At 40.2% G+C, this 25,931-nt stretch overlaps 1 protein-coding gene across 4 annotated transcripts in view; it reads right to left on the reverse strand.

Moving 5' to 3' along the window:
- Nucleotides 1-264: 264 nt before the first annotated feature.
- The window catches only part of POC1A (POC1 centriolar protein A), a 162,177-nt gene continuing 136,510 nt past the window's right edge, over nt 265-25,931 (reverse strand). For all 4 annotated transcript variants that reach the window (XM_043975386.1, XM_043975387.1, XM_043975388.1 and 1 more), the window contains one exon: nt 265-472. In XM_043975386.1, the coding sequence (XP_043831321.1) occupies nt 374-472 (99 nt within the window). In that variant the 3' untranslated portion in view covers nt 265-373. The remainder of the gene's footprint in view (nt 473-25,931) is intronic.

Genomic DNA, 25,931 nt, shown 5'->3' on the forward strand with positions numbered 1-25,931 from the left:
GGGAGAAAGGAAAGGTAACCTTATTAGAAGGGGGCACTTAAACGAGTTTGGAAGGATGTCAGGGGGTAAATGCACCGTGGGCATGGAGGACAGTAGAAGATGGAATGTCAGGTGTGGGACTTAACAAGCAGTTTGACTGGACTATATGAAGGGAAGTAATGTGTAATAAGTTTAGAAAGGTAGGCTGGAGCCGGATTGCAAATACTTTTAAACATCAAAAGAACACAACCATACATACATTTGATTTCAGTAAAATATCAGTTTTATTTATACAATTCACACAATACAAATGCATTACAACCTTATCATACACACACACACATACACACACCCCAAATCTAGTATCACGCCTGATTTTGCTTTCTTCTCCAAATCACTCAGCTTTACTCTGCATGATTAATTGCTGATTTTCCAAGCATTGCTTGAGTTTGTCTTCTGTCAGGGTCAGTCTCTGTTCTAGAATGGAAACAGTCTGTACAACAAAATAGGAGAGAAGGAAGAATTAGGGATTCTAGTCAGTGTATCAAGCTGTTCTGAGACAGCACAAGATTTCAACCTTTGCATTAATCATTCCTGGCAGCACTTAGAACTCTCTGCCACTGTAAGGTTCTGAGATGGCTTCTATTTTATAGCACATGGCTCCGATTTCAGATATCTTGCACCCCACCAATTTTATATTACTCACTGGGAATAGTTATGTCTTGGACTAAAGAAAAGGGAGTAAGAAATCCAAGAAATTATTCAATATGACCACACTGGATTTATACTAGGGATGCAAGGATGGGTCAACATTAGGAAAACAATTGACAGAACTAATGATGTTGAAAACCAAAACAACTAAAACCACATGATCATCAATAGATGCAGAAAAAGCTTAGGCAAGTACATCACTCATTTAAAAAACCCTTTGAAGTATAGGTATAGCAAGACCTTTTTAAAATATCGTTTTAAAAGATCTATCTAAAGCCGAAAGCAAGCACCATATGCAATGGAGAAACACTAGGACCTTTCCCGACAAATAAAAGAGTAAAGGAGGGAGACTTATTCTTCCCAGTGTTATTTGACATAGTTTAGGAAAAGTTAGCAACAGCAGTGAGTCAAGAAAAAGAAATTAAAGATGAGGAGATAAAACTATCCCTATTTGCCAGTAATATGATGGTACACTTGGAAAACCCTAGGGAATCAGCAAAAGTACTAAGACAACTAATAGCTGCAGCAAAGTTGCAGGTTACAAAATAAACTCTCAAAAATCTACTGCATTTCTATATAATAATAATAAAATCCAAGAAGCAATAATAGAAAAGGATAACTCATTCCAAATAACTACAAAATACATAAAGCATCTGGGGATCAATTTATCCAAACACATATAAAATTTGTATAGATTCAATTACAAAGTGCTCCTTAAAAAAATTAAAAACAGTTTAAATAGCTGCAGGAATATTCAGTGCTCAGGGCTGGGACATGTCAATATTTTTTAAAATGACAATATTATTAAAGTGAATTTATACTTTTAATGCTATACCAATCAAATTACCAAGGATATACTTTACAAAGCTTAATAATATAATAACAATTATTTATTTGGAAAAACAAAAGATCCAGAATATCAAGGAACATGATGAAATGAGTTGGGATTAAGGGGGAATAGCAGTTGCAGATAGCATATTATAAAGCAGCAGTCATCAATGTCATCTAGTATTGGTTCAAAAATACAGAGGTAGGGGCACCTAAGTGGTGCAGTGGATAGAGCACTGGCCCTGGATTCAGGAGGACCCGAGTTCAAATTCCAGCCTCAGACACTTGACACTTACTAGCTGTGTGACCCTGGGCAAGTCACTTAACCCCAGTTGTCCTGCCAAAAGAAAAACAAAACAAAATACAAAAACCAAAAAAAACCCCACCAAAAAACAAACAAAAAAACCCCCCAAACCCCCCAAAAACAAAACAAAACAAAATACAGAGGTAGATCAATAAAACAGACTTGACAAAGGAGAATCAGAAACAATAGAACTCAATAACCCAGTGTTTGGCACAAAATATAAATCACCTAGGAAAAAACTCTTTATTTGATAAAAACTGTTGGCAAAACTAGAAAGCAGTCTAGCAGAAATTAGGTTTAGATGAACAACTTTACATCACTTTCCACACTGTAAATAGATACATGAACTAATATTAGAGCTCATACTATAAATAAATTAGAAGAGAAATAGATCATATACCTCTCACAGCTATGGGTAGGAAATGCATAAAAAATTTTTGTATCAAATTTCTTTGATAAGTGTTTGGTATTAAAATATAATTAACAAGCATATGTATGAGTGCATGTGTAAACTAATAATCATTCTCCAATAGATAAGTGATCAAAGGACATGAACAAATGATTCTCAAAAGAAGAAATACAAAGTACTCATAACCACATGAAAAAAGGCTTCAAATCACTAATAAGCAAAATAATAATAAAAACACAACCCTAAGATTTTACCTCACACCCTGCAAATTGGCAAAGATGACAAAAATGGCAATACTCGATGTTGAAGGGGTTGTGCCTGTCATCAAAGGCACACTAATACATTGTTGGTGGATCTGTGAATTGGTACAACTATTTTGGAAAGCAATTTGGAATTATGCAAATAAAATATCAAATTTGGTAATTATTATTGGTTCATTCCCTCTGATTCAGAGACTGCATTATTGCACTTAACCCAAGGTAGTCACTAATTAGAAGAAAGTGCCCACATATACCAAAATATTTATAGTAGCACTTTCAATAATAGGTAAGAATTTGAAACGATAGATGCTCATCAATTGGGGAATGGATAAACTGCGGTGCATGAATGTAATGAGGTTTGTGATGAATACAGAAAAGCATGGAAAGCTCTATATTAACTGATACAGAGCTGACAAAGTCAAGAAAATAACATATACAGTGATTAAAACAATGTAAATGGAAAAAAAACACCACACACAAATCAAAGGTGACTCTTGCATAATTATAAAGATCAAGTAGGAGTCAAATGAAGAGATATAACAGAACACCCCCAACCTATCTCTTTGTGGAGAAAGGAGGTCCACAAATACTATACATTGCAAATGTTTTTGGATTTTTTCAGTGTATTGGTTGGTTGTGCTGATTTTTTTTTTCTTCTTTTCTTTTTGTTTTTTTTGGGGGGTTTTTTTGAGGGGCAATGGGGGTTAAGTGACTTGCCCAGGGTCACACAGCTAGTAAGTGTCAAGTGTCTGAGGCCGGATTTGAACTCAGGTCCTCCTGAATCCAGGGCCTGTGCTCTATCCACTGCGCCACCTAGCCGCCCCTTTTCTTTTTATCTTAAAAAAAAAAAAATGCTATTTGTTATATGTGAGGCTTTCTGTGAGGAGGAATAGAAGAGATACTGGGGAAACCACGATGATATAAAAAAAAGACAACAATAAAAACTCACTTTTAGAAATATGATGCATATTAAACTTTAGAAGAGTAGAAGAAGGGAAGGAGGGAAAGTAATCCAGAAGGAAGACAAGAATGGACATGTTTGCAAGAGCAAAAGGTCAGAGCCCTGAATGATTCGAGAGTGCTGTCTATTGCTAAAGAGCCACTGGACAAAGCATTTTCGCCCTCTAGGTCCATGGCTTTTGTTTGCCATCATGCCGTCTAAGGCTTGACCCAGTCTCAAGCCTCTGTGTATTACAAATAGTATACTGTGACATGATTCTTGAAACTGAAAGAGGCCATTTGGCCTAGACCATTTTATGCAACAATCCACAGGGGCAAAAAATGCTTTGAGATCAATTATAAGACACAGTATTGTGAAATGTCTAAGTCATTCCCTTTGTTCTTACCACTTTATTTTTGACAGACTAGCCTCTGAACTAATTTGTCACCTGACATAAAAAAACCCCCAACTAACCACATTACACTTTTTAAAAGTATGTATGTGGCTTTTGTTTTTTAACATTTTAATACAATTTTATTGATATCTTTCCCTGTTTATACCACAGCTATTTCCTACTGTTATTTCCAAACTCATAGTCTTCCCTTGTACCAAAGGAAGTGAAGCAAAAGCCTTTCACCCAGTGCAAGCGTCTATCAGCACATTCCTCACTAGGTGTCCACAGTCCACTCCAACAAGGAAGCAGGAGTGTTTCATCACCTGTTCTCTGGAACCAATAGTGGTCACTGCATTTAATCAGAGTTCAACTCATTGCCTACCTACACCATTTCCCAGTGTTGCCAAAAGAAAAAAAGTACTTCAGGGCCATTATAATCACTGTCCCGTTCAAGTCACGTACCCAATAAGTCTGTAAAAAAAAAATTTTTTTAAGTTATGTACAACATCTAGATTAAAAAAGTACAGCTAGGTGGCGCAGTGGATAGAGCACCGGCCCTGGAATCAGGAGTACCTGAGTTCAAATCCGGCCTCAGACACTTAACACTTACTAGCTGTGTGACCTTGGGCAAGTCACTTAACCCCAATTGCCTCACTAAAAAAAAAAAAAAAGTATAGCTGGCCAATAGTATTGTTACCAAATGACTAAATTTATTTCACTTGCCCTTCTGCCAATGGACAATCAAATCCCATTAAAGCTTCCTGGATGTATAGGCTAAAGCTTCATGGAAAAGAGTTTTAGAACATTCAGAAGGCAAAGGGTTGTATACTGCCAAACTAATACAAAAGACTTTTAAAATAATGTCACTAATTTTCTTTCTTAATTCTTTGTTCACAGTAAAGATTTAAAAGCAAAACATACTTAAATGACCTAATCATACAGAAAATCATTTGTTTCTAATCGTACCAAAAGTGAATTTATAGCTTACGTATGTGGCCTACTGGCTTCCAAAAGCTCCACTGTGAAATGGATAGATTGATCTTTGTCTTTGTCTCTATCTAAAGAACATTAGAGCTGAAAGAGGCCTTAGAGATTATCTAATTGACTCTCCCCACTCCAATTCCTAACTTTATATATGCTAAAACTGAGGCCCAGGGAGTTTTTTATTTTGTAATTTAGCTTGTAACTATTTTTTTTTAGTGAGATGTTTCACTGGGTACATTGAAGGAAAGTGTGTCAAACAGTGAAGACTCAAAAACAACAGGGCATCAAGGGGATGCCCATCAAGTGGGGAATGGTTGAATAAGTTGTGGTATATGGATATAATGGAATACTACTGTGCTATAAGAAATGATGAGCAGAGCAGGCAGATTTCAGAAAAACCTGGAAAGACTTAAGTGGACTGATGCTGAGTGAAGTGAGCAGAACCAGGAGAACATTGTACACAGTAACAGCAACATTGTGTGATGATCAACTGTGACAGACTTAGCTCTTCTCAGCAATGCAGTGATCCAACACAATTCCAAAGGACTCATAATGGAAAATGCTCTCCACATCCAGAAAAAAAGAACTGTGGAATATGAATGCATATTAAACCATACCATTTCTACTTTTTCTTTTCTTTTTTGAAGTTTTCCCCCTTGTAAACATCTGATTCTTCTTTCACAACTTGACTAATGTAGAAATATGTTTAATGTGATTGTACGTATATAACCTATATCAGATTGCTTTCTGTCTTGGGGAGGGAGAAAAATGTGGAACTCAAAATTTTATAAAAACAAATGTTGAAAACTATCTTTACATGTAGCTGGAGAATAATAAAATACTCTTAAAATTGGGAAAAACCCCAACAGTAGAGCAGTGAGCTTTGGGGTAATGCTGCCATTAGGCTTGACTAACAGTAAGTACATGACAGAACATGGCTGCCTGGTCTGGGTTTCTACTTTTCCTTTCCTCAGTGTACATCTGCCCCCTCCTGGGGTGTCCCCATCCATATTTGGTCCAGGTATACCCCCAGCTATTTGTACAAAACAGTTCCAGTCTTGGGACCTCACCAAGTCTACCAACCATGAAGATTTCCTAATGTTCCCCTCATCTCCAGGAAAAAAAAATAGCTTAATCTCAGTTTTGCTCTCTTTTTACCCATTGTAATTACATGGCAACCACATTAAAAATACACGTCTTGCTTTTTGCTGTGTCATCAAAATCGTCCTTGAGTTAAGGGTGTCAGCAGAAAAGCTGGACCAGCAGCAAGTTTCACCCTCCCGGAAACTCATATGGGGAACCCACTGTAGAGCCACAAGGTCATGGCTCAGCTATAGTGAGGCACTTCTTGCTTCTTTTTTTTCTTTTAAAAACGTCTAATATTTTAATTGACTTTTTAAAATGTCACATTATATCCCCTGTAACAAAGGATAAAATGCAGTTCATTAACACTAACCACAGCCCAGCAGCATAACCTATGTTCTACACCCATTTTCTCATCTCTCCTCTAGAGTCAATCTTGGTCATTATAATTACAAAACGTTTATTTGTGTTGCTTTTGTTATCACTGTTCTTTCTTTCATTTACATTGTTCTAATTGTGTATATTGTTTTATTGTTTCTGCTTAATTCACTATTCAATTTCATATAAATCTTTCCATGCTTCTCAGAATTTTTCATAGTCGTATGGTACAGTGATTAACATTCCATTGCGTTCATATAACAGATGTATTTAGCCATTCCCCAATTGGTGGGCATCCACTTTGTTTCCAGCTCTCTGCTATGTTGAAGAGTGTCTATGAATATTTTAGATGCTTTGACTACTGACTCATTTGCACAAAAGGAATCAAAATGACTAACTGATTCAAGGCAAAGCTCTCCTTTCCCAGGCCTCCCAAGAGTGAATCAGAAACCTATTCAGACTCTGGCTTAAATGAGAGTACAGTACCTGGGTTTAGGAAAGGCTCCATTTAAGACCCCATACTCCACAACAAACAAAAAGTTGCTATTTAATTTCAACCAATGGTAGAGTGGTTTCCTCAGGAGTTTGGCCTTTGCCAGCAGTACTATATTGGGTCTCTAGGTATGCAAAAAAAGTTTCTCATGTCTGTTCTGTGCCAAGGAAACTTCCTTTTCACATATCTAATAAAACCTAGAAACATCCTGGGAACTGTTCCCCCAAGCCAGATGAAAGTTCATGACCTTATGCCTAGGCTATAAACTCTTCTCAAAAAACCCAAAGCTTATAGTGGCTCTTCACAAAATCTGTTGGAGTCAATGCCTAGCTGGTTGTAGAAGAGTTGAGTACTCTAGGCAGTTCACAGAACAAACACACCCCATGTGCTACAATAGTTTGCACAAGTCATTTATGAGGAGGAAGAAGAGGCATCCCAGCCCAGCTAGAAAATGAGTTGGCCAAAGAAACCTTGGCCTGGGAAGCCTGTAGCTGATAAAACTTGTTGATTGACAATGGCAGTTCCTGGGCTATTAACTCTGAGAGGGGAAAACCACAATGGTGGCAAAAACTACCCACCTTTCCAACAAGAGCCAATTTCTACAGGGCTAGCAGTGGCTTGTGGAAGGAGTGTTCAACTTGAATTCAATCACAAAACCTGGGTCTGAATACCAGCTCTGATACTTACTATTTCTCTGAACTTGAGCAAGTCATTTAAACAAAGCATTCTCCTGTGGAAGTGAGGGGTTGGACTAGATGACCTTTTTCGCTCTACAGCTATGAGTCAATGACCCCCGTGGTGGGCTAGAAATGGGATAAACAGCTACTCTACAGAGCCTAGAGGGGTCTTTAAGTTCTTTTCCCCCCTTTTTTCCCCAGGGCAATAAGTGTTAAGTGACTTGCCCAGGGTCACACAACTAGTAAGTGTCAGGTGTCTGAGGCCGGATTTGAACTCAGGTCCTCCTGAATCCAGGGCTGGTGCTTTATCCACTACGCCACCTAGCTGCCCCGTCTTTAAGTTCTAGCCAAGCCCACAAAGAGGCTCACATATTGTCTGAGCGTTCTTTTGTTTTCTACATTGCTCATTTCTCCACTTTATGTCAAGGCATTAAATATTTCAAAATAAAATTCCATTAAAGGGAAACATACCATTAATTTGACAGTATCAGGCAGCTAGGTGGCACAGTGGCTAGAGCACCAGCCCTGGAGTCAGGAGGACCTGAGTTCAAATCCAGCCTCAGACACTTAACACTTACTAGCTATGTGACCCTGGGCAAGTCACTTAACCCCAATTGCCTCACTTAAAAAAAAAATTTACAGTATCAAGGTATTATCTACCACGTTATTAGCTCAACCCTTTTGAAGGAGGGGAAGAAAGACAAGAGGGTCACTAAAGAGAAAGAAGTGTTAAGGAAAACTGGAAAAACTGGTCTATAAGTAGCAAACTGGAAGGGAAAGGCAAGCTCAAGCACAGGGACCAAGATGGAGGAAGAATTCCTGGTTGGGTGGTTCTCTAAGAAATTATGAATTCCTGCAGGGGATGGATCAGGGATTCAGGAGGATCATTAGTCCTTTTAAGGAAAGCCTTGAAGCCTTTTTCTGGACTTCGGAAGAACTGAAAGAAGGCGAGCTCTTGATATTAAGATCAGCATATCTACAAACAAGGGCTAAGGTTCCTTCCCAGCAGAGAAGACCAATAAACAAATGGATACAGAGGGGTCTGTTGATATTACTGGGGTCAATGTTTACCACTTATTTGTGGGAATTGAAGTTATCTGACTTCATTATAATCCTTAGTGTCTGGATGTTAATGAGAATGGGATCAAAATTTCTATAAGATTGTTAGAACTTCATACTTTTGAATTTCCTAGCAGGGATCTAGCTCAGCCAACACAATAGCAATAACAATAGCACAAGGTCTGACTTTTTTTTTTTAATCTGAATCAAAGTGGAATGGGGGTGGGGAGTAGAACAACTCTTAAGTCATTATTTTGTGAAAGGTTCTTCCCTGTTGAAGACTGGAACTTTTACTTGGTCTTTAGTCAATGACAAATACACTTTGGTCCAAATATTGTAATTATTCTCTCTGAAAAATCAGTGACATACTTAAAAGGTGTTTTCTGATTTTGACTGTCAACAAATGGGTTACAGTAATTGTCTCAGTGGGTCACAGATAGGGCAAAGGGCTGGGGCCAGGAGAACAGAACAAGTTTTTTGTTGTTGTTTTTTAAAAGCAGACCATTAAGTTCCTTTATTGTTTTTTTAATCATAAAAGTATTTTATTATTTTCTAGTTACATGTAGAGATAGTTTCCAACATTTGTTTTTATAAGATTTCTGGTTTCAAATTTTTCTCCCTCCCTCTCCTCTCTCTCCCCTCCCAAAGACAACAAGCACTTTGATATAGGTTATACATGTACAATCACATTAAACATATTTCTGCGTTAGTCATATTTTGAAAGAAGAGAAAAACCTCAAAAAAGAAAAGCAAAAAAGAAAAAAAATAGAAATAGTATGGTTCAATCTGCATCTAGATGCCGCAGTTCTTTTTTTCCCAGATTTGGAGAGCATTTTCCATCATGAGTCCTTTGGAAATATCTTGGACCATTGTATTACTGAGAAGAGTCAAGTCTATCACAGTTGATCAACACACAATGATACTGTGTACAATGTTCTACTGGTTCTGCTCATCTCACTCAGCATCAAGAACAGAGCAAGTTGTGTCCAGAGGCCCACAAATGCAGCTAGAGTTTAGAAAGAGGCACACACTTTGGAGTGGAAACCAAAGGTCAGAGCAAAGTAATAGGTCATATCTGAGTAGGAAAGTCAAAAATCAAGGCATATACAAATAATGTGGGTCTAGGGAGTGTAGCGGCCAAATTTAATATGGGGAGAGTTAATTGGGTGGCTTGCCATAATATTGGGGTTCAGAAAATGAGGGATCTCTAGGTCCAAAGTTTTCTCCCTTCCAAACTGCTTTTTTCAGTTATTTCTCCCAGGCCAATAAGAAAGGAGATTAACAGCCTTTTTTCCACAAACCAGATTCTATTAATGGGAATAAAATACACAGCAAAGGTGAAATTAATAAAGTCAAAGACAAAGGAATAGGGGAAAAGAAAAATGGATAAGCTCCCTGGCTCTAGCAAAGGGCGACGCAATCCCCAAACTTGCTTCTGGCTCAGCTAATTCAAAGAGCCGGACTTGTTTTTACTAACTTACCACCTGGGGTCCATAGTTTCAATAGGAAACTGTTGTGCAGCCTCTCAGCAGTCTGCTCCCAGAAGCTCACTGGCAGGAAAAGACCCACTGCCCTCAGCAAGTATTCCTTTTTTTACTTTTACTTTCCCTCCCCCAAAAGGGAGGTCCTTCAAGCTGGATGTGGATAGTGGTTCCCCTGCTGACATCAGCAGCATCCATCACTCAGGGCAGGCCAGGTGTGACCCATATCCAATCATCCCTAGCCAGTTTCCCAAACAGTAAGATCATTCAGGTGCGACCCCTGGGCGTCTGCCAAATTCCATTATTTTATCACAGGAGTCAGGAAAAGATCAAATAACTAAACACACACCAGAGGTTAAAGCAGGCAAATTCTTTGAAATCCAAGGAGAGAGTCTAGGTAGAAAAGTTCAGGAACTCCAAGGACACTATGTATGAAGAGCCAGAAGGATCTTGATACTGAGTTAGCTTTCCATAAGCCTGGAAGCTTTGACATGTTTCCTAGTAAGGCAGGAGTCAATCCCCAAGAGTGGTTCCTTTAGGAGCCAAGAGATAGAGGTAAGTAGCAACATCTGAGTAAAACAGGTTTTAAGGAGGTAGAGAGAAAGGCAGCTCCTGATACTAATTTTGAGTCCTAAAATTTTATTAACAAAACTACCTTGCAATTGGAAGCAAAGGCAGCCAGGTGCCCTTGGGGCCAAGAAGTTGTTGTTCAGTCTTTTCAGTCGTGCTTGATGCTTCATGACCCCATCTGGGGTTTTTCTTGGCAATGATACTGGAGTGGTTTTGCCATTTCCTTCTCCAGCTCATTTTACAGATGAGGAAACTGAGGCAAATGGGGTTAAGCGACTTGTCCAGGGTCATACAGCTAATTTCTGAGGCCAGATTTGAATTCAGGAAGTGGAACCTTTTTGACTCCAGACCTGGCACTATCCACTGCACCTAGCTGCCCTGAGTTCAAAGGAATGGAGGAAGATCTGAGTTCAAATCCTGATTCAGCTACTAGCCTTGTAAGCCTGGTTAAGTCCATTAACCTCTTTGAATCTCAGTTTCTCCATCTATAAAATGAGGGGGTTGCATTAGCTGGATGTTAAGGTCCTTTCTAGCTTCAAATCCAGGTCCTTAATGTTTTTCCTTGTCCCGCTTCTAAACATAAATTTAATCCAGGCCTGCAACATAATAGGCACTTAGTAAATGTTTATTATGATTAATATGTGTTGTTACACACTTTTCAATTTTCTCCTTTCAAGTGACAGAGTCAGTTTAATAATAACAGCTCACATTACATAATGTTTTAAGGTTTGCAAAGTGATTTACAAACTATTTCATTTGATCCTCACAACAACCCGAGGTAGGTGTTATTATTATCCCTATTTTATGGATAAGGAAAGTGAGGCTCAGAGAGGTGTTATGACTTGCCCAGGCTCACACAGCCAGTAGGAAGGGCAGGATCTGAACCCAAGTCCCAGTCATTCCAGGTTCATTTTTCTGACTGACTTGTCTCAGGCTGACTCTCCTGGGGCATCGGCAAGATCCATTAACATGCTCCACACGGAGAGATATTTCATAAATCCTTGCTATTTCCCACCAAAAGGGAAACCTCAGTTCTCGGTTTTCTCCTCCATTAGTGCTCCTGACGATCAGGACTTGGACATTCTACAACTGCCTTCTCTTGAGACTCTAGGGCCATTGGAGCCTGGAGATAACAGCAGTATTGTCTGAGATAAAGGAGAGTATCTGCATCCTACTGCTTAAAAACAAACATTCTGAGGCCTTTGTAGCCAGGCTTTTACCATGGCTTTCCCTTGTCAATATATTTGTATTTTAAAAGGGAACAAAAACTTTCCAATGGATTATCAGTCAATTTATTTTGGCTGCTACTTCAACACCAAGGAAAGAAATGGCAGCTTCTTCTCTCTATCAGAGCTCAGAGAGAACTCTGGAGTCCTAGATAACTGCACAGAGCAGCTCAGCACAAACATGGAGGGTACTATCAGTTGAGGGAACTGTGACTTCTCCATAATCCAGAAGCTTATATGGTGAAACACAATTTTCAAATTTTCAAAATCAGTGATCCATAATGGAAAGTGTCCCGTGGACTTCCTGACGATTGGCTGGCTCCTGGCTTTCTTTTTAAATAAAAGTGAAGGTAGGGACTGAGAAAAATGGAGAGGAATCACAGACCTTTAGCAGCTTGAAAGGATGCAGAACAATCCTTAAACCTTCCCAGACATGAGTTACAGTCACAGACTACCAGAGTTGAAAGTTCTAGTCTATCTCTCATTTTCCAGCAGAAGACACAAGCCCTGAGAGTTTGCGACACTGATCTATTCTATTAGAAAAATGACACCTGAAAAGATTCTACAATTTTTCTATTCCTCGCCTCTTAAAACTTTTTTGTCCTTCTATCAAATCAAATGCCCAGCTCTGGAAATTTTTCTGTTCCCCATGTGTGGACTGTTCTCCTTCTTCATCTCCATCTCCTGGCTTCCTTTACATTCTAACAAAAATCCCAACTTCTACCGGAAACCTTTCTCACTCCCTCTTAATTCTAGTACTTTCCCTTTTGGATCATGATTCAAATTATTTCTCAGGGGCAGCTAGGTGGTGCAGTGGATAGAGCACCGGCCCTGGAGTCAGGAGTACCTGAGTTCAAATCCAGCCTCAGACACTTAACACTTACTAGCTGTGTGACCCTGGGCAAGTCACTTAACCCCAATTGCCTCACTAAAAAAAAAAAAAAAATTATTTCTCAAATACTTTCTTCAGGAACTTCCCTCTAGTTCTGTCCCAATGATTTTCTCTAACTACTAGCTGAGGGTGGGATAGATAATGGCTGACCCATACCAAAAGATACATTTTCATTTTTGCACTGAGAGCAATCTTGCATCCCTAAATGGAAGTATCTTGTTGAAGGGGATGCTACCATTCACATTCATGGTAGCAGATTACCTGGCTCCTTCTCTGATCTTGGGTTACCTGAACTCTGTCACCTTCACTTTTCCTTTTTTTTTTTTAATTTTTTTTTTTTTTTGGTGAGGCAATTGGGGTTAAGTGACTTGCCCAGGGTCACACAGCTAGTAAGTATCAAAGGTCTGAGGCTGGATTTTGTTAAGGGTTAAAATTCTAGCTAGTCTGTCTAAAATATCCAATGAGTGGTCGCCAATAAATTATAAGCTTTAGCAAGAGTTAGACTTTTAAGCATTTATTAAGGAGAATAAGAGTTTGGTAAAGAGAGAAGAAAAGGCCTAGATTCCTATCTATTAAAGGGAGAGCACATTTCTAGCTCCGCTCTTCACCAGAGTCCAAACAAAAGAGCCCGAGACTGAGCGCCAGTCTCTTCCTTCCTCCTCCCACTAGCCCGCGTCACTTCCTGATGCCAAAGAAAAGACTCCTGGGTCTTGCCCTCAAAGACCTTCGCTTCATGGGCAGAACTCTTCTACAGTAAGTCTCCAGCAGGTGGCGTCATTCCAATCGTTACAATTTGAGCTCAGGTCCTCCTGCCTCCAGGGCCGGTGCTCTATCCACTGTGCCACCTAGCTGCCCCCACTTTCACTTTTGCAATTCATTTAAGTCATTGGAGGGGGTGGGGGAGAAAAATGAGTTAAATTTGATACATTGTAGTATTACACAATATACTTCTCACCAAACTCCCAAAGAAGCTCTCCCCCTACCCGATACCTTAAGAAAGTTTGTTTCTTGATGAACAGGAAAGAGGGATATGTTCTTTAACTTTAATAGTATATTACTATGATATGCTCAACCGTATCTTACTTGTGTTTGATGAGTGTTTTGTTGTCATTTCATTATGATCAAATTCGCTCAATGATAATCTCATTTTCAAAGGTGCTTCCTGCCCTAACTCACCTTGTGGTTTGTTAACTCAAAGAGTAAACTTTCTGTTTCTACTATGTATTCAATTCAGCAAATGTTTATGATGAAGAGGAAGAGCAGTACTAGGGACACAAAGCAAATACTGATGGTTCTATAAATGGTATCTTCGAAGTCAGTATCTTTTCATTTAGAAATTCCCATTGTGTAGAAGTTACAAATCAAGAGTGTGTGTGTCTCTGTTTGGATTTTAGCTTATCACATGTGTGTTAATTTTCAATTGTTTGTTTTAATGGAAACAAATGGAAAAGCTATGCCCACGTCTTCACTCAAGGAATTCCAAGTCACAAAGGTACTAAAGCAATAGCACAAAGACAATTCCCTCCCTCATCTCTGCTTTTGAGGGTGTTAATGCCATTCACTTCCTGAGCCGGGCTAATTTAATAATTATGCTATAAGAAAGCAGGGAACATTTAAAAGTAGACATCCTTGAACATTAATAACATGGAGCTCAGCACGATTATTTAAAAACACTGACAAATGATCACCAGACTGCTGCAGCTTGAAATGGTGGCCTCTCTTGCTCTTAGCTTGACATTTGACTTTGTTCATTATGGCCGACAAGAATCAGAATCACAGGGAAATAATGCTAAACATCTATTGGCCATCATTTCTCCAACTGGTGTCCTTGATCAAAGAATTCATCAGCATGAAAATGTGTGAATGATAGTATCTCCCTGGGTATTAATTTTTTGCCACACTCTCTAAATATTTCATTCTCTTTTACTTAGCATTAACTTCTCATTTGCTGATGGAGGCCATGGCTTAGAAAAACAAAACAAAACCAAAAGGAAAAAAAAAACACTAAATAATTTAAACTGCCTTTATATTTGGCTTTGGAATACAGCAGATGGTGTTTTTGCAGAATATTTATTTTAATTTCATCTCACCTTGGCAGATATCAGAATGTGAATTCTCTTATCACACATCAGATAGGCAACAAGGGGAAACAGCCCAAGAGCATCATGGGCAAATCAGGAAAAAAGGCTGCCCTGGGATCAACACAAAACCTGGGGAACCTACATGTGACTATAAAGCAATATCAAGGTCCTGAAGCAAAGTGATTGGCTTTGGTCAGATAAAAGAGATTCAATTTAAATCAAGTAAATAAACGAAATATTCATTTTCCCCTAGCAAACAAATCTATTCACTTGTTTTGACAAAGAAATACTAAAGAATTTACAATCTAGAAAGAGAAAATAAGACATGTCACTAATCACCATGCCATGTGAGAATATGGAAAGTGCAGTGAAAGTTCAACCCAGTGTTCCACACCATGTTCTGACCACTGTGCACCACTGCACTGCCTGCTCCCATACAGGTTAGTAGCTGAAGCTGGGGGAGAACAGCAGCTCATCAAGGGAGAGGCTATCAAGAGAAAAGAGAAGACAGGGCACAAAGAAATAGCCTTAGGGAACTCCTGGGGGAGGGGGGAACGCGTGGGAGAGGTACAGGACCAAGGGAAATGGAGAGGAAAGGATGTCAATCCCAAGAGTACAGTGTCATTGAGGGTGAGGCAAGAGCAGCATCCAGGAGCAGGTCCAAGGGTCCAGCACCACAAAATGGTTGAGGAGGATGGGAATTAAGAAAAGGTCATAATGTTCGGCCATAGCTTGCCTTTGAGAAAGCATTTTATTGGGGTGGTAGCAAAGGAAGCACACAGTGTTTATGCACCTGCTTTGTGCCAGTCTCTGTGCTAGGAGATAGGGACAGGAAGACAAAAAGGGAAACAGTCCTTGAAGGGAAGTTCAAAGATCTTACTTTTTATTTACAGGAAACAACATACCTATAGATAAGTAAAAACAAAAACAAAAAAAAAGGGAGGGGAATTGTATGCTACTTTTCCCAAAAATTTAATAATAAAAGGGAGGAGTGAAATAGAAGGGTAACTCAAGAAAGGAGATAGCAACTGGAAGAAAGGGGTTTTCTTTTTCATTTTGAAGAAAAGAGACCAGAGAATGTTTTTAATAGAAGGGAAAGAGCCAGTAGAGAAGAAACGACTGAAAACACAAGAAGCCTGCAAGGAATGCCTGATGACAGAAATCCTGGAGAAAGTAGGAGAATATGGGATCAAGGGCTCAGATGAAGGAGTTAGTTTTGGAAAGAAGGAAGGTCATCTTCTCCTTGGTGATCAGAAGGAAGAGAAGCAGGGCAAATACAGAAGAATTGCAAAGGGTGGAGGCAAGAAGTTTACGGGCAGATGGTCTTGATTTCATTAGAGAAGCAGAAGCCAAAGTTACCTTCTAAAAGCACAAGGTAAGCGAAAGGAATGTAAGGTGAACAGCAGAAGTTCTGGAACAGCCACTGTGCAGCATGCTGAACCATGAGGTCTAGATTGGGTAGGAAAGAAAGTCAAGCCAAATTGGCAGTGACAGAATGGAGGCAGTGGGGGAAGAAGGCTCGGAGGCCAGAAGTAATGATGAGATCTTGGAGAAGTAAAGAAGCAAGTGAGGTAAAAGAGAAGGAGGCTGTGGTCGGAAGGGAATTTCAGATATCAGAATTTTGGAGGAGGCATGGCACTGGAGAAGTCTTACGGTGTAAAGGTTTGGGCACTGATGGGAAGGAAGCTTGAGTTACTATACAGATTGAGGTTATTGGAATTCAAAAAGGTTAAGACAAGCTTTGAAGAACAATAAAAAGTTCTTAAGTGACCTAGCTTTCTCTTGAATAATGTCATCTATTAATTCTGACAACTAGGAGGAATTCCTTCTGGGGTAGTGGAACAGGATGCCCCCTCCCCCCAGATAGTATTAGATTAGTGAATATAACATTTGGAAGGAAAATACAGGCAAGATCATCTCAAAACAATATTTTTTGGAGGGGGCTACTTAAGCCTTTGACATCAGTTTGTCTTTTTCTTGACTGGAGAACAAGGCTGCATTCAATGGCAAACTTGGTTTGTGAGTGGGGAGGGGCCTATCTAATTTTTATCATGACTCATTCTCTAGAGGTCTCAAAAGCAAAGCATCCTAGGAGCTGTGGAACAAGGGTATTTTAGTCATACCATAATTTCCCCACCCGGGGGAAAGAAGACATTGTGACCTACCTCTCATCAGGATAAAATTAACATGGTAAGCTTTTATTTTACTTGGTGCACAAGAAGTGTAAGACATTTTACATAACATGGCAAAGGACCTTCTGAACTGAATGTAAAAGGGGCCAAGCTTTTTGAATGATTTCCCAAGAATGACAGTGATACCCAAAGAAGTAACATTAAACCCACATAAGGGGAGCTGTACATGGCCCTGACCAACCTTCCACCCAGGAAGAACCTACTCCCTTCGCTAGGTCAGGAACACAACTGGGAAAACAAAGACTGAAAAGTTACTAGTCAAAATTATCTGATTTTGAAAATGAAATAAAATGTTACCAGCTTATAGCAACATCTTCTGTCTCTTATATTTATTCATTAAAAATTATCCATATGCACTATATCATATTAGATGATGAATGGGAGACAAGAGAAACACATGTATGTCACAATTTCTTCCTTCCAGGAGATTATGACATTTGTTACTTTTTAGAAAAAAATAATGAATTTTATTGATATCTTGTTTTTACGTCAACTACATTTCCCAACATATCTGTTCCCCCCATTTTCCCCAAAAGCCAACCCTTATAAGAAACAAAAAGAGAAAAGGGCAGTTCAGCACAACTATTCAATGCATCAAAAAGGTGTGGAATTATCTTTCTTTTAAAATGTTTTATTGATGATTTAAAAAACCACAACACCACTGTCACTGTTTTTTGTTTTTTTTTTTTTTTGTGAGGCAACTGGGGCTAAATGACTTGCCCAGGGTCACGCAGCTAGTAAGTGTCTGAGGTGAGATATGAATTCAGGTCCTCCTGACTCCAGGGCCAGTGTTCTATCTACTGCCACCTAGCTGCCCCTACCTGAAAAATATATTTTCTCCGCATGGTATGTGTTCCCCTAAACCTGTTTCTGAGCTCCCTGATGGAGCAAGCTTGCCTACCTTTAGTCTGCACAAAATGTAGTATACATAATAATAAAAAAGGGACTGTTTAAGTTGAGGATGATCTTTGGATCTCTCACCTATCAGGTCACAGATTTAGAGCTAAAAGGGACATCAAAGGCCATTTAGTCCAGCCTTCTCATTTTACAAGTAAGGAAACTGAGGCCCAGGAAGTTTAGAAGATTTGCCCAAGGTCCCACAGAGTTTGAATCTGAACTTCATTCCTGACTCTAAATCTAGAGCTCTTTCCACTCCACCATAAAGAACAAGCCAGCCCATCCTGGGGCCTGGGCATTATAAGATTAGGAAAATGGATATTTCTGTAGAACTTTATACAATTATCTTACTTCCTCTTCACAAAAGCCTTGTCATGTAGGCAGTACAAATAAAATCATTCCATTTTACAGGAGAAGAAACTAAGGCCTAGAGGAAGTGACTTCTCTACAATCACATAGCTAGCTGTAAGGAAACAGAATGAATCCCAAGTCTCCTCCCAAGTACAGTGTTCTTTCTATTATGTCAAGCTGTCTTCATTTAAACAGATAGAACACCTCATCTCTGATATATGGATAGAATGAAGAGCAGCAAGTGCTTTTCAGGGGCACCATGAGTAGGATGAATAGGTTACATTCAACAAGCCAAAGGAACAGCCATTTTCCCATTCTTCCAGCAATGGCTAAAATCAATATACTAAGCTGGGTATAATTTGCCTAATACATGGCACTTCTTCACTACTTTTTTTTGGGGGGGGGGAATGAGGTAATGGGGGTTAAGTGACTTGCCCAGGGTCACACAGTTAGTAAGTGTCAAGTGTCTGAGGTCGGATTTGAACTCAGGTCCTCCCGACTTCAGGGCTGGTGCTCTATCCACTGTGCCACCTAGCTGCCCCAATGGCACTTCTAATAACATAAGTTTTCTTTGGTCTTCATCAAGATAACTGTACGTGATTAAAGTACAATACTTCTTTGGTAGCTCTTTTTCTTTCCTATCCTTTTACATTTCTCTATATTGCTTTCCCTTTGTTTGTTGTTTCTCTTTTGATCTACACTCCTCCCCTTTGTATCTCAAATATTCCTCTACTCGTTATCACCCAGTTATTTATCATCCCCCTATATCTAATGCCTCTTTCTGGGTAAGTCTCCCTTGGAGCCAGACTGGCCTGCTTCCTCTAGGACTTGGACTCCCTTTGATTCTGCTTGGCCCTGCCACTTTTTTTTCTGGCTCTTTCCCCACTACTTTTCATTACTGTGTCTTTTTTGGCCTTCTTTTTGCCCTCTTCTTTTCTATATATACACATCTATGTGTATGTGTTTGAGGGACACTATACAGACAGACACATACACACCCCTTTGAAGCCCAAAAGGTTTCTTTAAACCCCAAATGAGGTCTGTGACCCCTGATGATGCAGGCCCACTTCCAGAGCAGCTCTAAGTATGCTCAGACTCAGGTCCCTTGACACTGCCACTTCCAGAGATGCAGAAGTAAAAACTTCTAAGACCCAATCCTTAAATGTCTGCCCATCTGTATCCTTTGTGGGATCATAGTCCCTAGATGGACCATCTATTAATGCCAAAGGGATAGGCATGAGTGAGGAAAGAATGAAAAGTAGGCCCCTGAGCTGCCTAGGTTGGTCACTGGAATTTAAGAAGTAGGGATTGGAGTTACAAGGTGAAGGATAAGAAGCTGAGGTGCCAGAAGGGCAGGGGAAGCCTGGGTACTAATGAGTGACCAACTACCAAATAGGCAACTACTTATTTCTGATTAATCCTGAATCATAAGACTGAAGCATCCCCAAAGTCTTAACAATTCCTTAAAATCATATGAACGTGTGTGTGTGTGTGTGTGTGTGTGTGTGTGTGTATGTGAGAGAGAGAGAGAGAGAGAGAGAGAGAGAGAGAGAGAGAGAGAGAGAGAGAGAAACCACTGAGAAAAGCTACAAACTGTTTATAGAGCCTGGTATCATTCTATTGTCTACTTCAAGAGTTAACTTCCAAAGCAAGAAGCGCTACACGTATCCAGAGGCCTTTAGGCCAGGGACTGACAAGCTGTTTCCACAGACAGTGGAAACCATCTGTTTTTGCCTCATAGGTAATGGTGAAATGCCAGTCTCCAAATGAAGCATTCAAACACACATGGAAGCATTTCCGGCTTTCTGAACACATAACAAGAGTCCATTTGTAAACAGAAACTGTAAACCTTTTCTACTTTTAAGCTATTAGCCAAAGTGGGCTCCACAATTCCATTTAAAGAAATTCAAAGCAGCCTCTTCCTCTCAAAGACAGCAGAAGTGTCATTAGGAGGTTTTCACCAAAGGATGGCTCAGGATACTCCTGTGAAAACTCAGCCTTCAAGATGGAACCAGAAAATGAGAAGCCCAAGTTTTAGCGCATAGAGTAATTGGCACCCAATTCTGTTGAGACAGTCTCAAAAAATCTTCTTAAAGTCCCAACCTTTTGACAGTGACACACCATTATGATAAGGTGGTTTGGAGGCGATATCAATGAACTAACTTTTTATTTTAAAAGAAAGTAAAACAAAGAGTAAAGATAGCATACCAACACCAACGCTTTTCAAACAGGTTAGCTACTTAAATAATACTTGTTATTGGCCTTGGCCCTAAAATACATATGGAACAGTAAAAAAAGTGCTGGATCAGAATTCAAAAGATCCGGGTAACCTCAGGCAAATCATTTCCTCTCAATGGACCTCAATTTTGCCATCTGTAAAAGGAAGGGATTGGACTGGATGGTTTCCAATGTTTCTTCCAACACTAGACTGATGATCCTATGATTGACCCTTCATTCATTCATTCATTCATTCATTGGCAAGCCTGAGAACCTCTCCCTAGAAGATCTTTGTGTATGCTTAGCTGTTACAGTGGTGTTACTTTTGTTCCTGTTTCTCTTTTTCCTGGTGGATGTCTGGGTCCTGGAGATCTGGGTCCTAATCTAGGCTCTATCAAATTTTTGTGAGATCTTAAGCAAATCCCATCTTCTTCTCATGAGGGAATCTCCTGCTTTGTAAAGTTCTAGGGCTCTTCCAGCTATCATGTTCTATAAAACCAAATTTCTTTTTCTCTTTCAGTTTTATGAGCTTGCTCTGAAGACCCTTGACACTATAGGAATTTTTCCTCTCATGATTTCCTGTTCATTGAGAGACAGGACAATGTCCCATAGCTACATATAGTGCTGGGGATCATTTTAGAAGTGGTTGGTTTTTTTCTAATGAAATGAAATATTCTAATGGAAATCCTTTCAGAGTCCCTTTGGTACATACCACTGGGTGAATTAATTGGAAATAAGGCACTGAGATCTTTCTAGCAATACAACCCTAGGAGAAGGCACTAAATGCCATCCTCTCAAAAGATAACTCATATGATTCAGCAACACAAACTGCTACTTTTATTACATTTGTTTCTAAGTTTTAGAATCTGATTTCAATTTAGAACTAATTTCAATGAGTAAGAATGATCCCACATTTTCATTCTTTGAGATGATCCAAAAGGAAAGATGGAAGCTATCTATGATTCAGTTTATCTTTATGGTCAATCTGTACAACTGGGCCTGGGGATCAAATCCCTCCCTTTAGGCAGCTTGAGACCTGGGTATCAGTGGCAGGCCATGATGGGAATTCACTGCAACTTCCTGATATGGCACAGATCTTACATGGGTTTTGGTTCCAGTCTTGGACCTGTAGTGGTATTGGGTACCTAATACACTACTCCATCCCAATGTCCTCAGGAAGCTCTATGGCCTCTGGGTATTTGGCCCCTGGAAATCTACTGTGATATTGGAGGACATCTTTGATACAGCTCAAATAAGAAAGATACACATCAGGAGCTGGGTTAGTTTGGGTCACATGCTTATCAGGCAGGATACAGAAAAACTGGAATGAATGTAGGGAGTAGCTACATAGATGATTAAAGATATGGTAAATAGGTCACATCTGAAAAAGGCAAAAAGCCTCAGTTTCCTCATTTGTAAAATGAGGGGGCTGAACTAGATGGCCTGAAGCCCTTTCTACATATAGAGCAGGGCTTCTTCAAACTTTTTCCATTTGTGACCCCTTTTCATCTGAGAATTCATTCAATTCATTCAATTCATTCATTCATTCATTCATTTATTGTGGGGCAATGAGGGTTAAGTGACTTTCCCAGGGTCACAGAGCTAGTAAGTTTCAAGTGTCTGAGGCCACATTTGAACTCAGGTCCTCCTGAATCCAGAGCCGGTGCTCTATCCCCTGCGCCACCTAGCTGCCCCCAGTCTGAGAAATTTTTGCATGACCCCAGGTATACAGGTATATAAAATGGTTATACAAATCAAACACTACCGAATTTTTTGCAACCCCTACATTCAGTTACATGACCCCATATGAGGTTGTAACCCAGTTTAAGAAGATTTGATCTAGAGCTATGAATTAGAGCTATTTAAAGTGGAGGAGGTAAGACTAAGGGCTAACTTGATTACCTTCCATATCTATGTAGGAGAGAAATACAGAAGAATTTGCATGATGTTTGTTGCCTTCCAAACTGAAGAATCTACTACAAAGGAAACTGCATTAATACAGAAGAGTTCAGTTGGATATATAAAAGGAATTTTACTATAAGTATGATGAAGCAGAGTAGGGTTAGAGTAGGGAGCTGATGAAGTATTTACAAACTCCGTACTGGTAGAACTTACTCTGTGTGGATCACACCTTTGGCCACTAGAACCTGTGTCTTTCCTGAATAAGTTCTCTGTGCTCAATATCATGCTTGCTTGCTATGGGAGGTGGAAGAGAAACACAGGACACTATCTCAACTTCTCAGGGTATTTATAATGATCTCATTCAGAAGAAAGGACTTGACTGATACATAGGAAAAAAAGAAGCTCGTGAGACAGGATAAAATCAAGTGCCCTAATTTATGGTCAGGAAGGGGCCTGGAAATGGGCTGATCTGGCCTGGAAAGGCTTCCCTGAAGGAATGGGAACCTGGCTCAGGCTTTGAAAATGAGGTTAGATTTAAAATGGCTAGGAGCATGGGCAAGGAGTGAGGAAGGGAGAACATTCCAAGGAGCAAGGGCAGGTATGAATTTGAAGTCTGGTGAGGGGGAATGTGAGAATTCCCCAGCTCTGAGTGGACATGAAGAGTAAGGGGACCAAACAGGAGAGATGAGAGCCCTACTACAAAGAGCCTCAACTTCCAGGAAGAAAGTTTTTGACTTTATTTGATAGGCAACAGAGAAGTTCTTATTCAGGGGTGAGACAGAAAGAAAACTGTTTTAGGAAGGAAAAGCTGCCCAAGTGTGTGGGGAAGCTTGGAGTAGGGAGATGAAGCTAGAAACAGGTGTGAGGTAGGAAGGGCATGGACTGGAAGTCATGGCAGCTGGATTAGGAATGGAGAATCTGAAAGTAAAAACTGAGAAGATGGCAATCTGCCTGCATGTAACTAGGGAATCACCCATCCCATCATTCATTTTCCCTTGTGCAGTTAACTGCAGCTCTTCCTGTCAGACAAGCAAAGAATCTGCTTAGCATATGGCACCCTACACAATACATTATCAGGCCACAAAAGGTGGTTGTGGACACTCCTTTCTAAGACATCTCTGAGAGTAACAAACATATTGATCAGGTGTAGGGCTGGTTGGTAGTTTGTTCAACTATGACTGATCAAACCAATATAAGCTCAGAGGGCTCCACCACAGGTAAGGCAAAAGTGAGTATTTGGAGTGGAGTGGAGCTGTCTCTGAATTTGCACGTCTCATGTTTCTTTTGAACTACTGTAATTCTTCTTTGCTCATAGGGCACAGGGCCTTCTTTGATGCAGGTGCACCATGGTGGGGTAGTCCTTTGCCAGTGTCTCCCATGTTTCATAATCGATCCCAAAGTTCTTGAGAGAGGATTTAAGAGTATCCTTGTATTGCTTCTTCTGACTTCTGTATGAGTGCTTGCTTTGTGTGAATTCTCCATAAAATAGTCTTTTGGGCAAGTTTGGCATTCAAATAACATGGCCAGCCTATTGGAGTTGACCTCTCTGCAGTAGAATTTGAATGCTTGGCAATTTGGCTTGAAAATGGACCTCAGTGTCCAGTACCTTATCTTGCCAGATAATCTTCAGAATCTTCCAAAGACAATTCAAATGGAATTAAGTTTCCTGGCATGGTGCTGGTATACAATACAGGTTTCACAAGCATACAACAATGATGTCAGCATGTCTCTGTAGACCTTCAGTTTCATAAGCAGCCCAATACCTTTTCTCTCCCACACTTTCTTCAAAGCCTCCTAAACACTGAGCTAGCTCTAGAAATGCATGAGTCAACTTCATCACTTATATGTACATTCCTGCAAAGTATTTTGCCAAGGTAAGTAAACTTATTCATAGCATTCAAAATTTCCCCTTTTGCTGATGGTCCCATACATGGATGGTACACAGCTTCTTGGTGTTGTCAGGCCAAAATTAGCATAAGTGGCAGAAAAATCAATCAATACTCTGTTGCATCTCAGCCTCATGGCACCAATTCTACTGCCACTTTAGTTTTGGCTTGTTGCCTTTTCAAATTAAATAATTTATACTATCAGTGTGATAGCTGACCTTGATGCTGTTTTCATCCTCACTGAAGGCATCCAACAAAATTGCTGAAAACATTATCCTCTAAAAAGCATGAGAGCAAGAGCACAGCCCTGCTTCACTCCACTGGTGACTAGGAAAGCATGAGAGTATAGTTTATTATCCAGAACCAACGTAAACATGCTGTTGTGAAACTTGTATGCAATACTGATGAACTTCTCAGGGCAACCAAATTTTGCCATGGTCTTCCACAAGAATTCATAACTGACAGTAGGAAAGGCCCTCTGTTATGCTCCTAGCATTTCAGGCAGCAAACAGCACATGGACCATTCCTAAGCCCTTTCTGAAGCCACACTGGCCCTTGGGCAGATGGTCATCTTCCACATGAAGGATCACCCTGAGGACTCTAGCAAGAATCTTACCAGGAATGACTAAGAGAGAGACCCCCCTCTGTCATTGTCACAGGACAACCTATTTCCCCTTCCTTTACAGAAATGGACAGTGGAGGCATATTTGAACTCCTGCAGAAGCACCTCCTCTTGCCATATAACCTGGAAAATTTCCATCAGCTTTTGTATGAGTAATGGATCCCTTGCCTCATAAATCTTAGCTGGAATGGAGTTAGCACCAGGAACTTTGCCACACAAGAGGAGCTGAATGGCATTCAGAACCTCTTCTTCAACTAGAAGTTTGGCCAGAGAGGGATTGACTTTAACTTGAGGTAAATGGTCAATGGCTTCAGCACTGATTGATGATGGTCTGTTGAGAACCCTATGGAAGTATTCAACCCATCTGTTCTTTTTTTTTTTTTTTTTTTTTAGTGAGGCAATTAGGGTTAAGTGACTTGCCCAGGGTCACACAGCTAGTAAGTGTGAAGTGTCTGAGGCCAGATTTGAACTCAGGTACTCCTGACTCCAGGGCCGGTGCTCTATCCACTGCGCCACCTAGCTGCCCCCAACCCATCTGTTCTTATCACTAATCAATGTGGCTCCATGAGCACTGGGTAGCTGAGATGCACCATAGGTCTTTGGCCCATAAAAAGCCTTAAGGGCATCATAAAGGCACTCTGAATTGTTACTATCAGCATACAACTGAGTTTCATCTGCCTTCTTACTGAGCAGAGAATCCAGCATCTCTCTAAGCTTCACTTGCACTTTACTTCTGATGGAATTAAATGCTGCCTTCTGTGGAAATTTATTTTGACTTGGGGACACTACCTTTGGGCTGAGATTGGAAAGCCTTAGGCCCTCAGGGTCTCTTCTGTGTGGGAGGGGCTGGTGCCCCTCCTCCTCAGCTTCAGCTGAGTCAAAAAGCCCCATGGGCTGTACAAGATGCCAGGTCAGACAGCTGGGGGGAAAAAGCCCCCAGCTCCCTCCAACCTGAGCAGAGCTATCTGAAAGATCCCAGATAGCCTGCGCTGAGGCACGAGCTGCTCGAGCACAGCTGCCCCCCACCCCCACTCCGCCCCACCAGCCGCAGCCCTGGCTAGTGGATTAGCTTGGTCTGTGGGGGTGCAGGAAGCCCCAAGATTTGAGTGGAGAGA

This window comes from Dromiciops gliroides, chromosome 1 (genome assembly GCF_019393635.1).
Source record: "Dromiciops gliroides isolate mDroGli1 chromosome 1, mDroGli1.pri, whole genome shotgun sequence".
Classification (NCBI taxonomy): domain Eukaryota; kingdom Metazoa; phylum Chordata; class Mammalia; order Microbiotheria; family Microbiotheriidae; genus Dromiciops; species Dromiciops gliroides.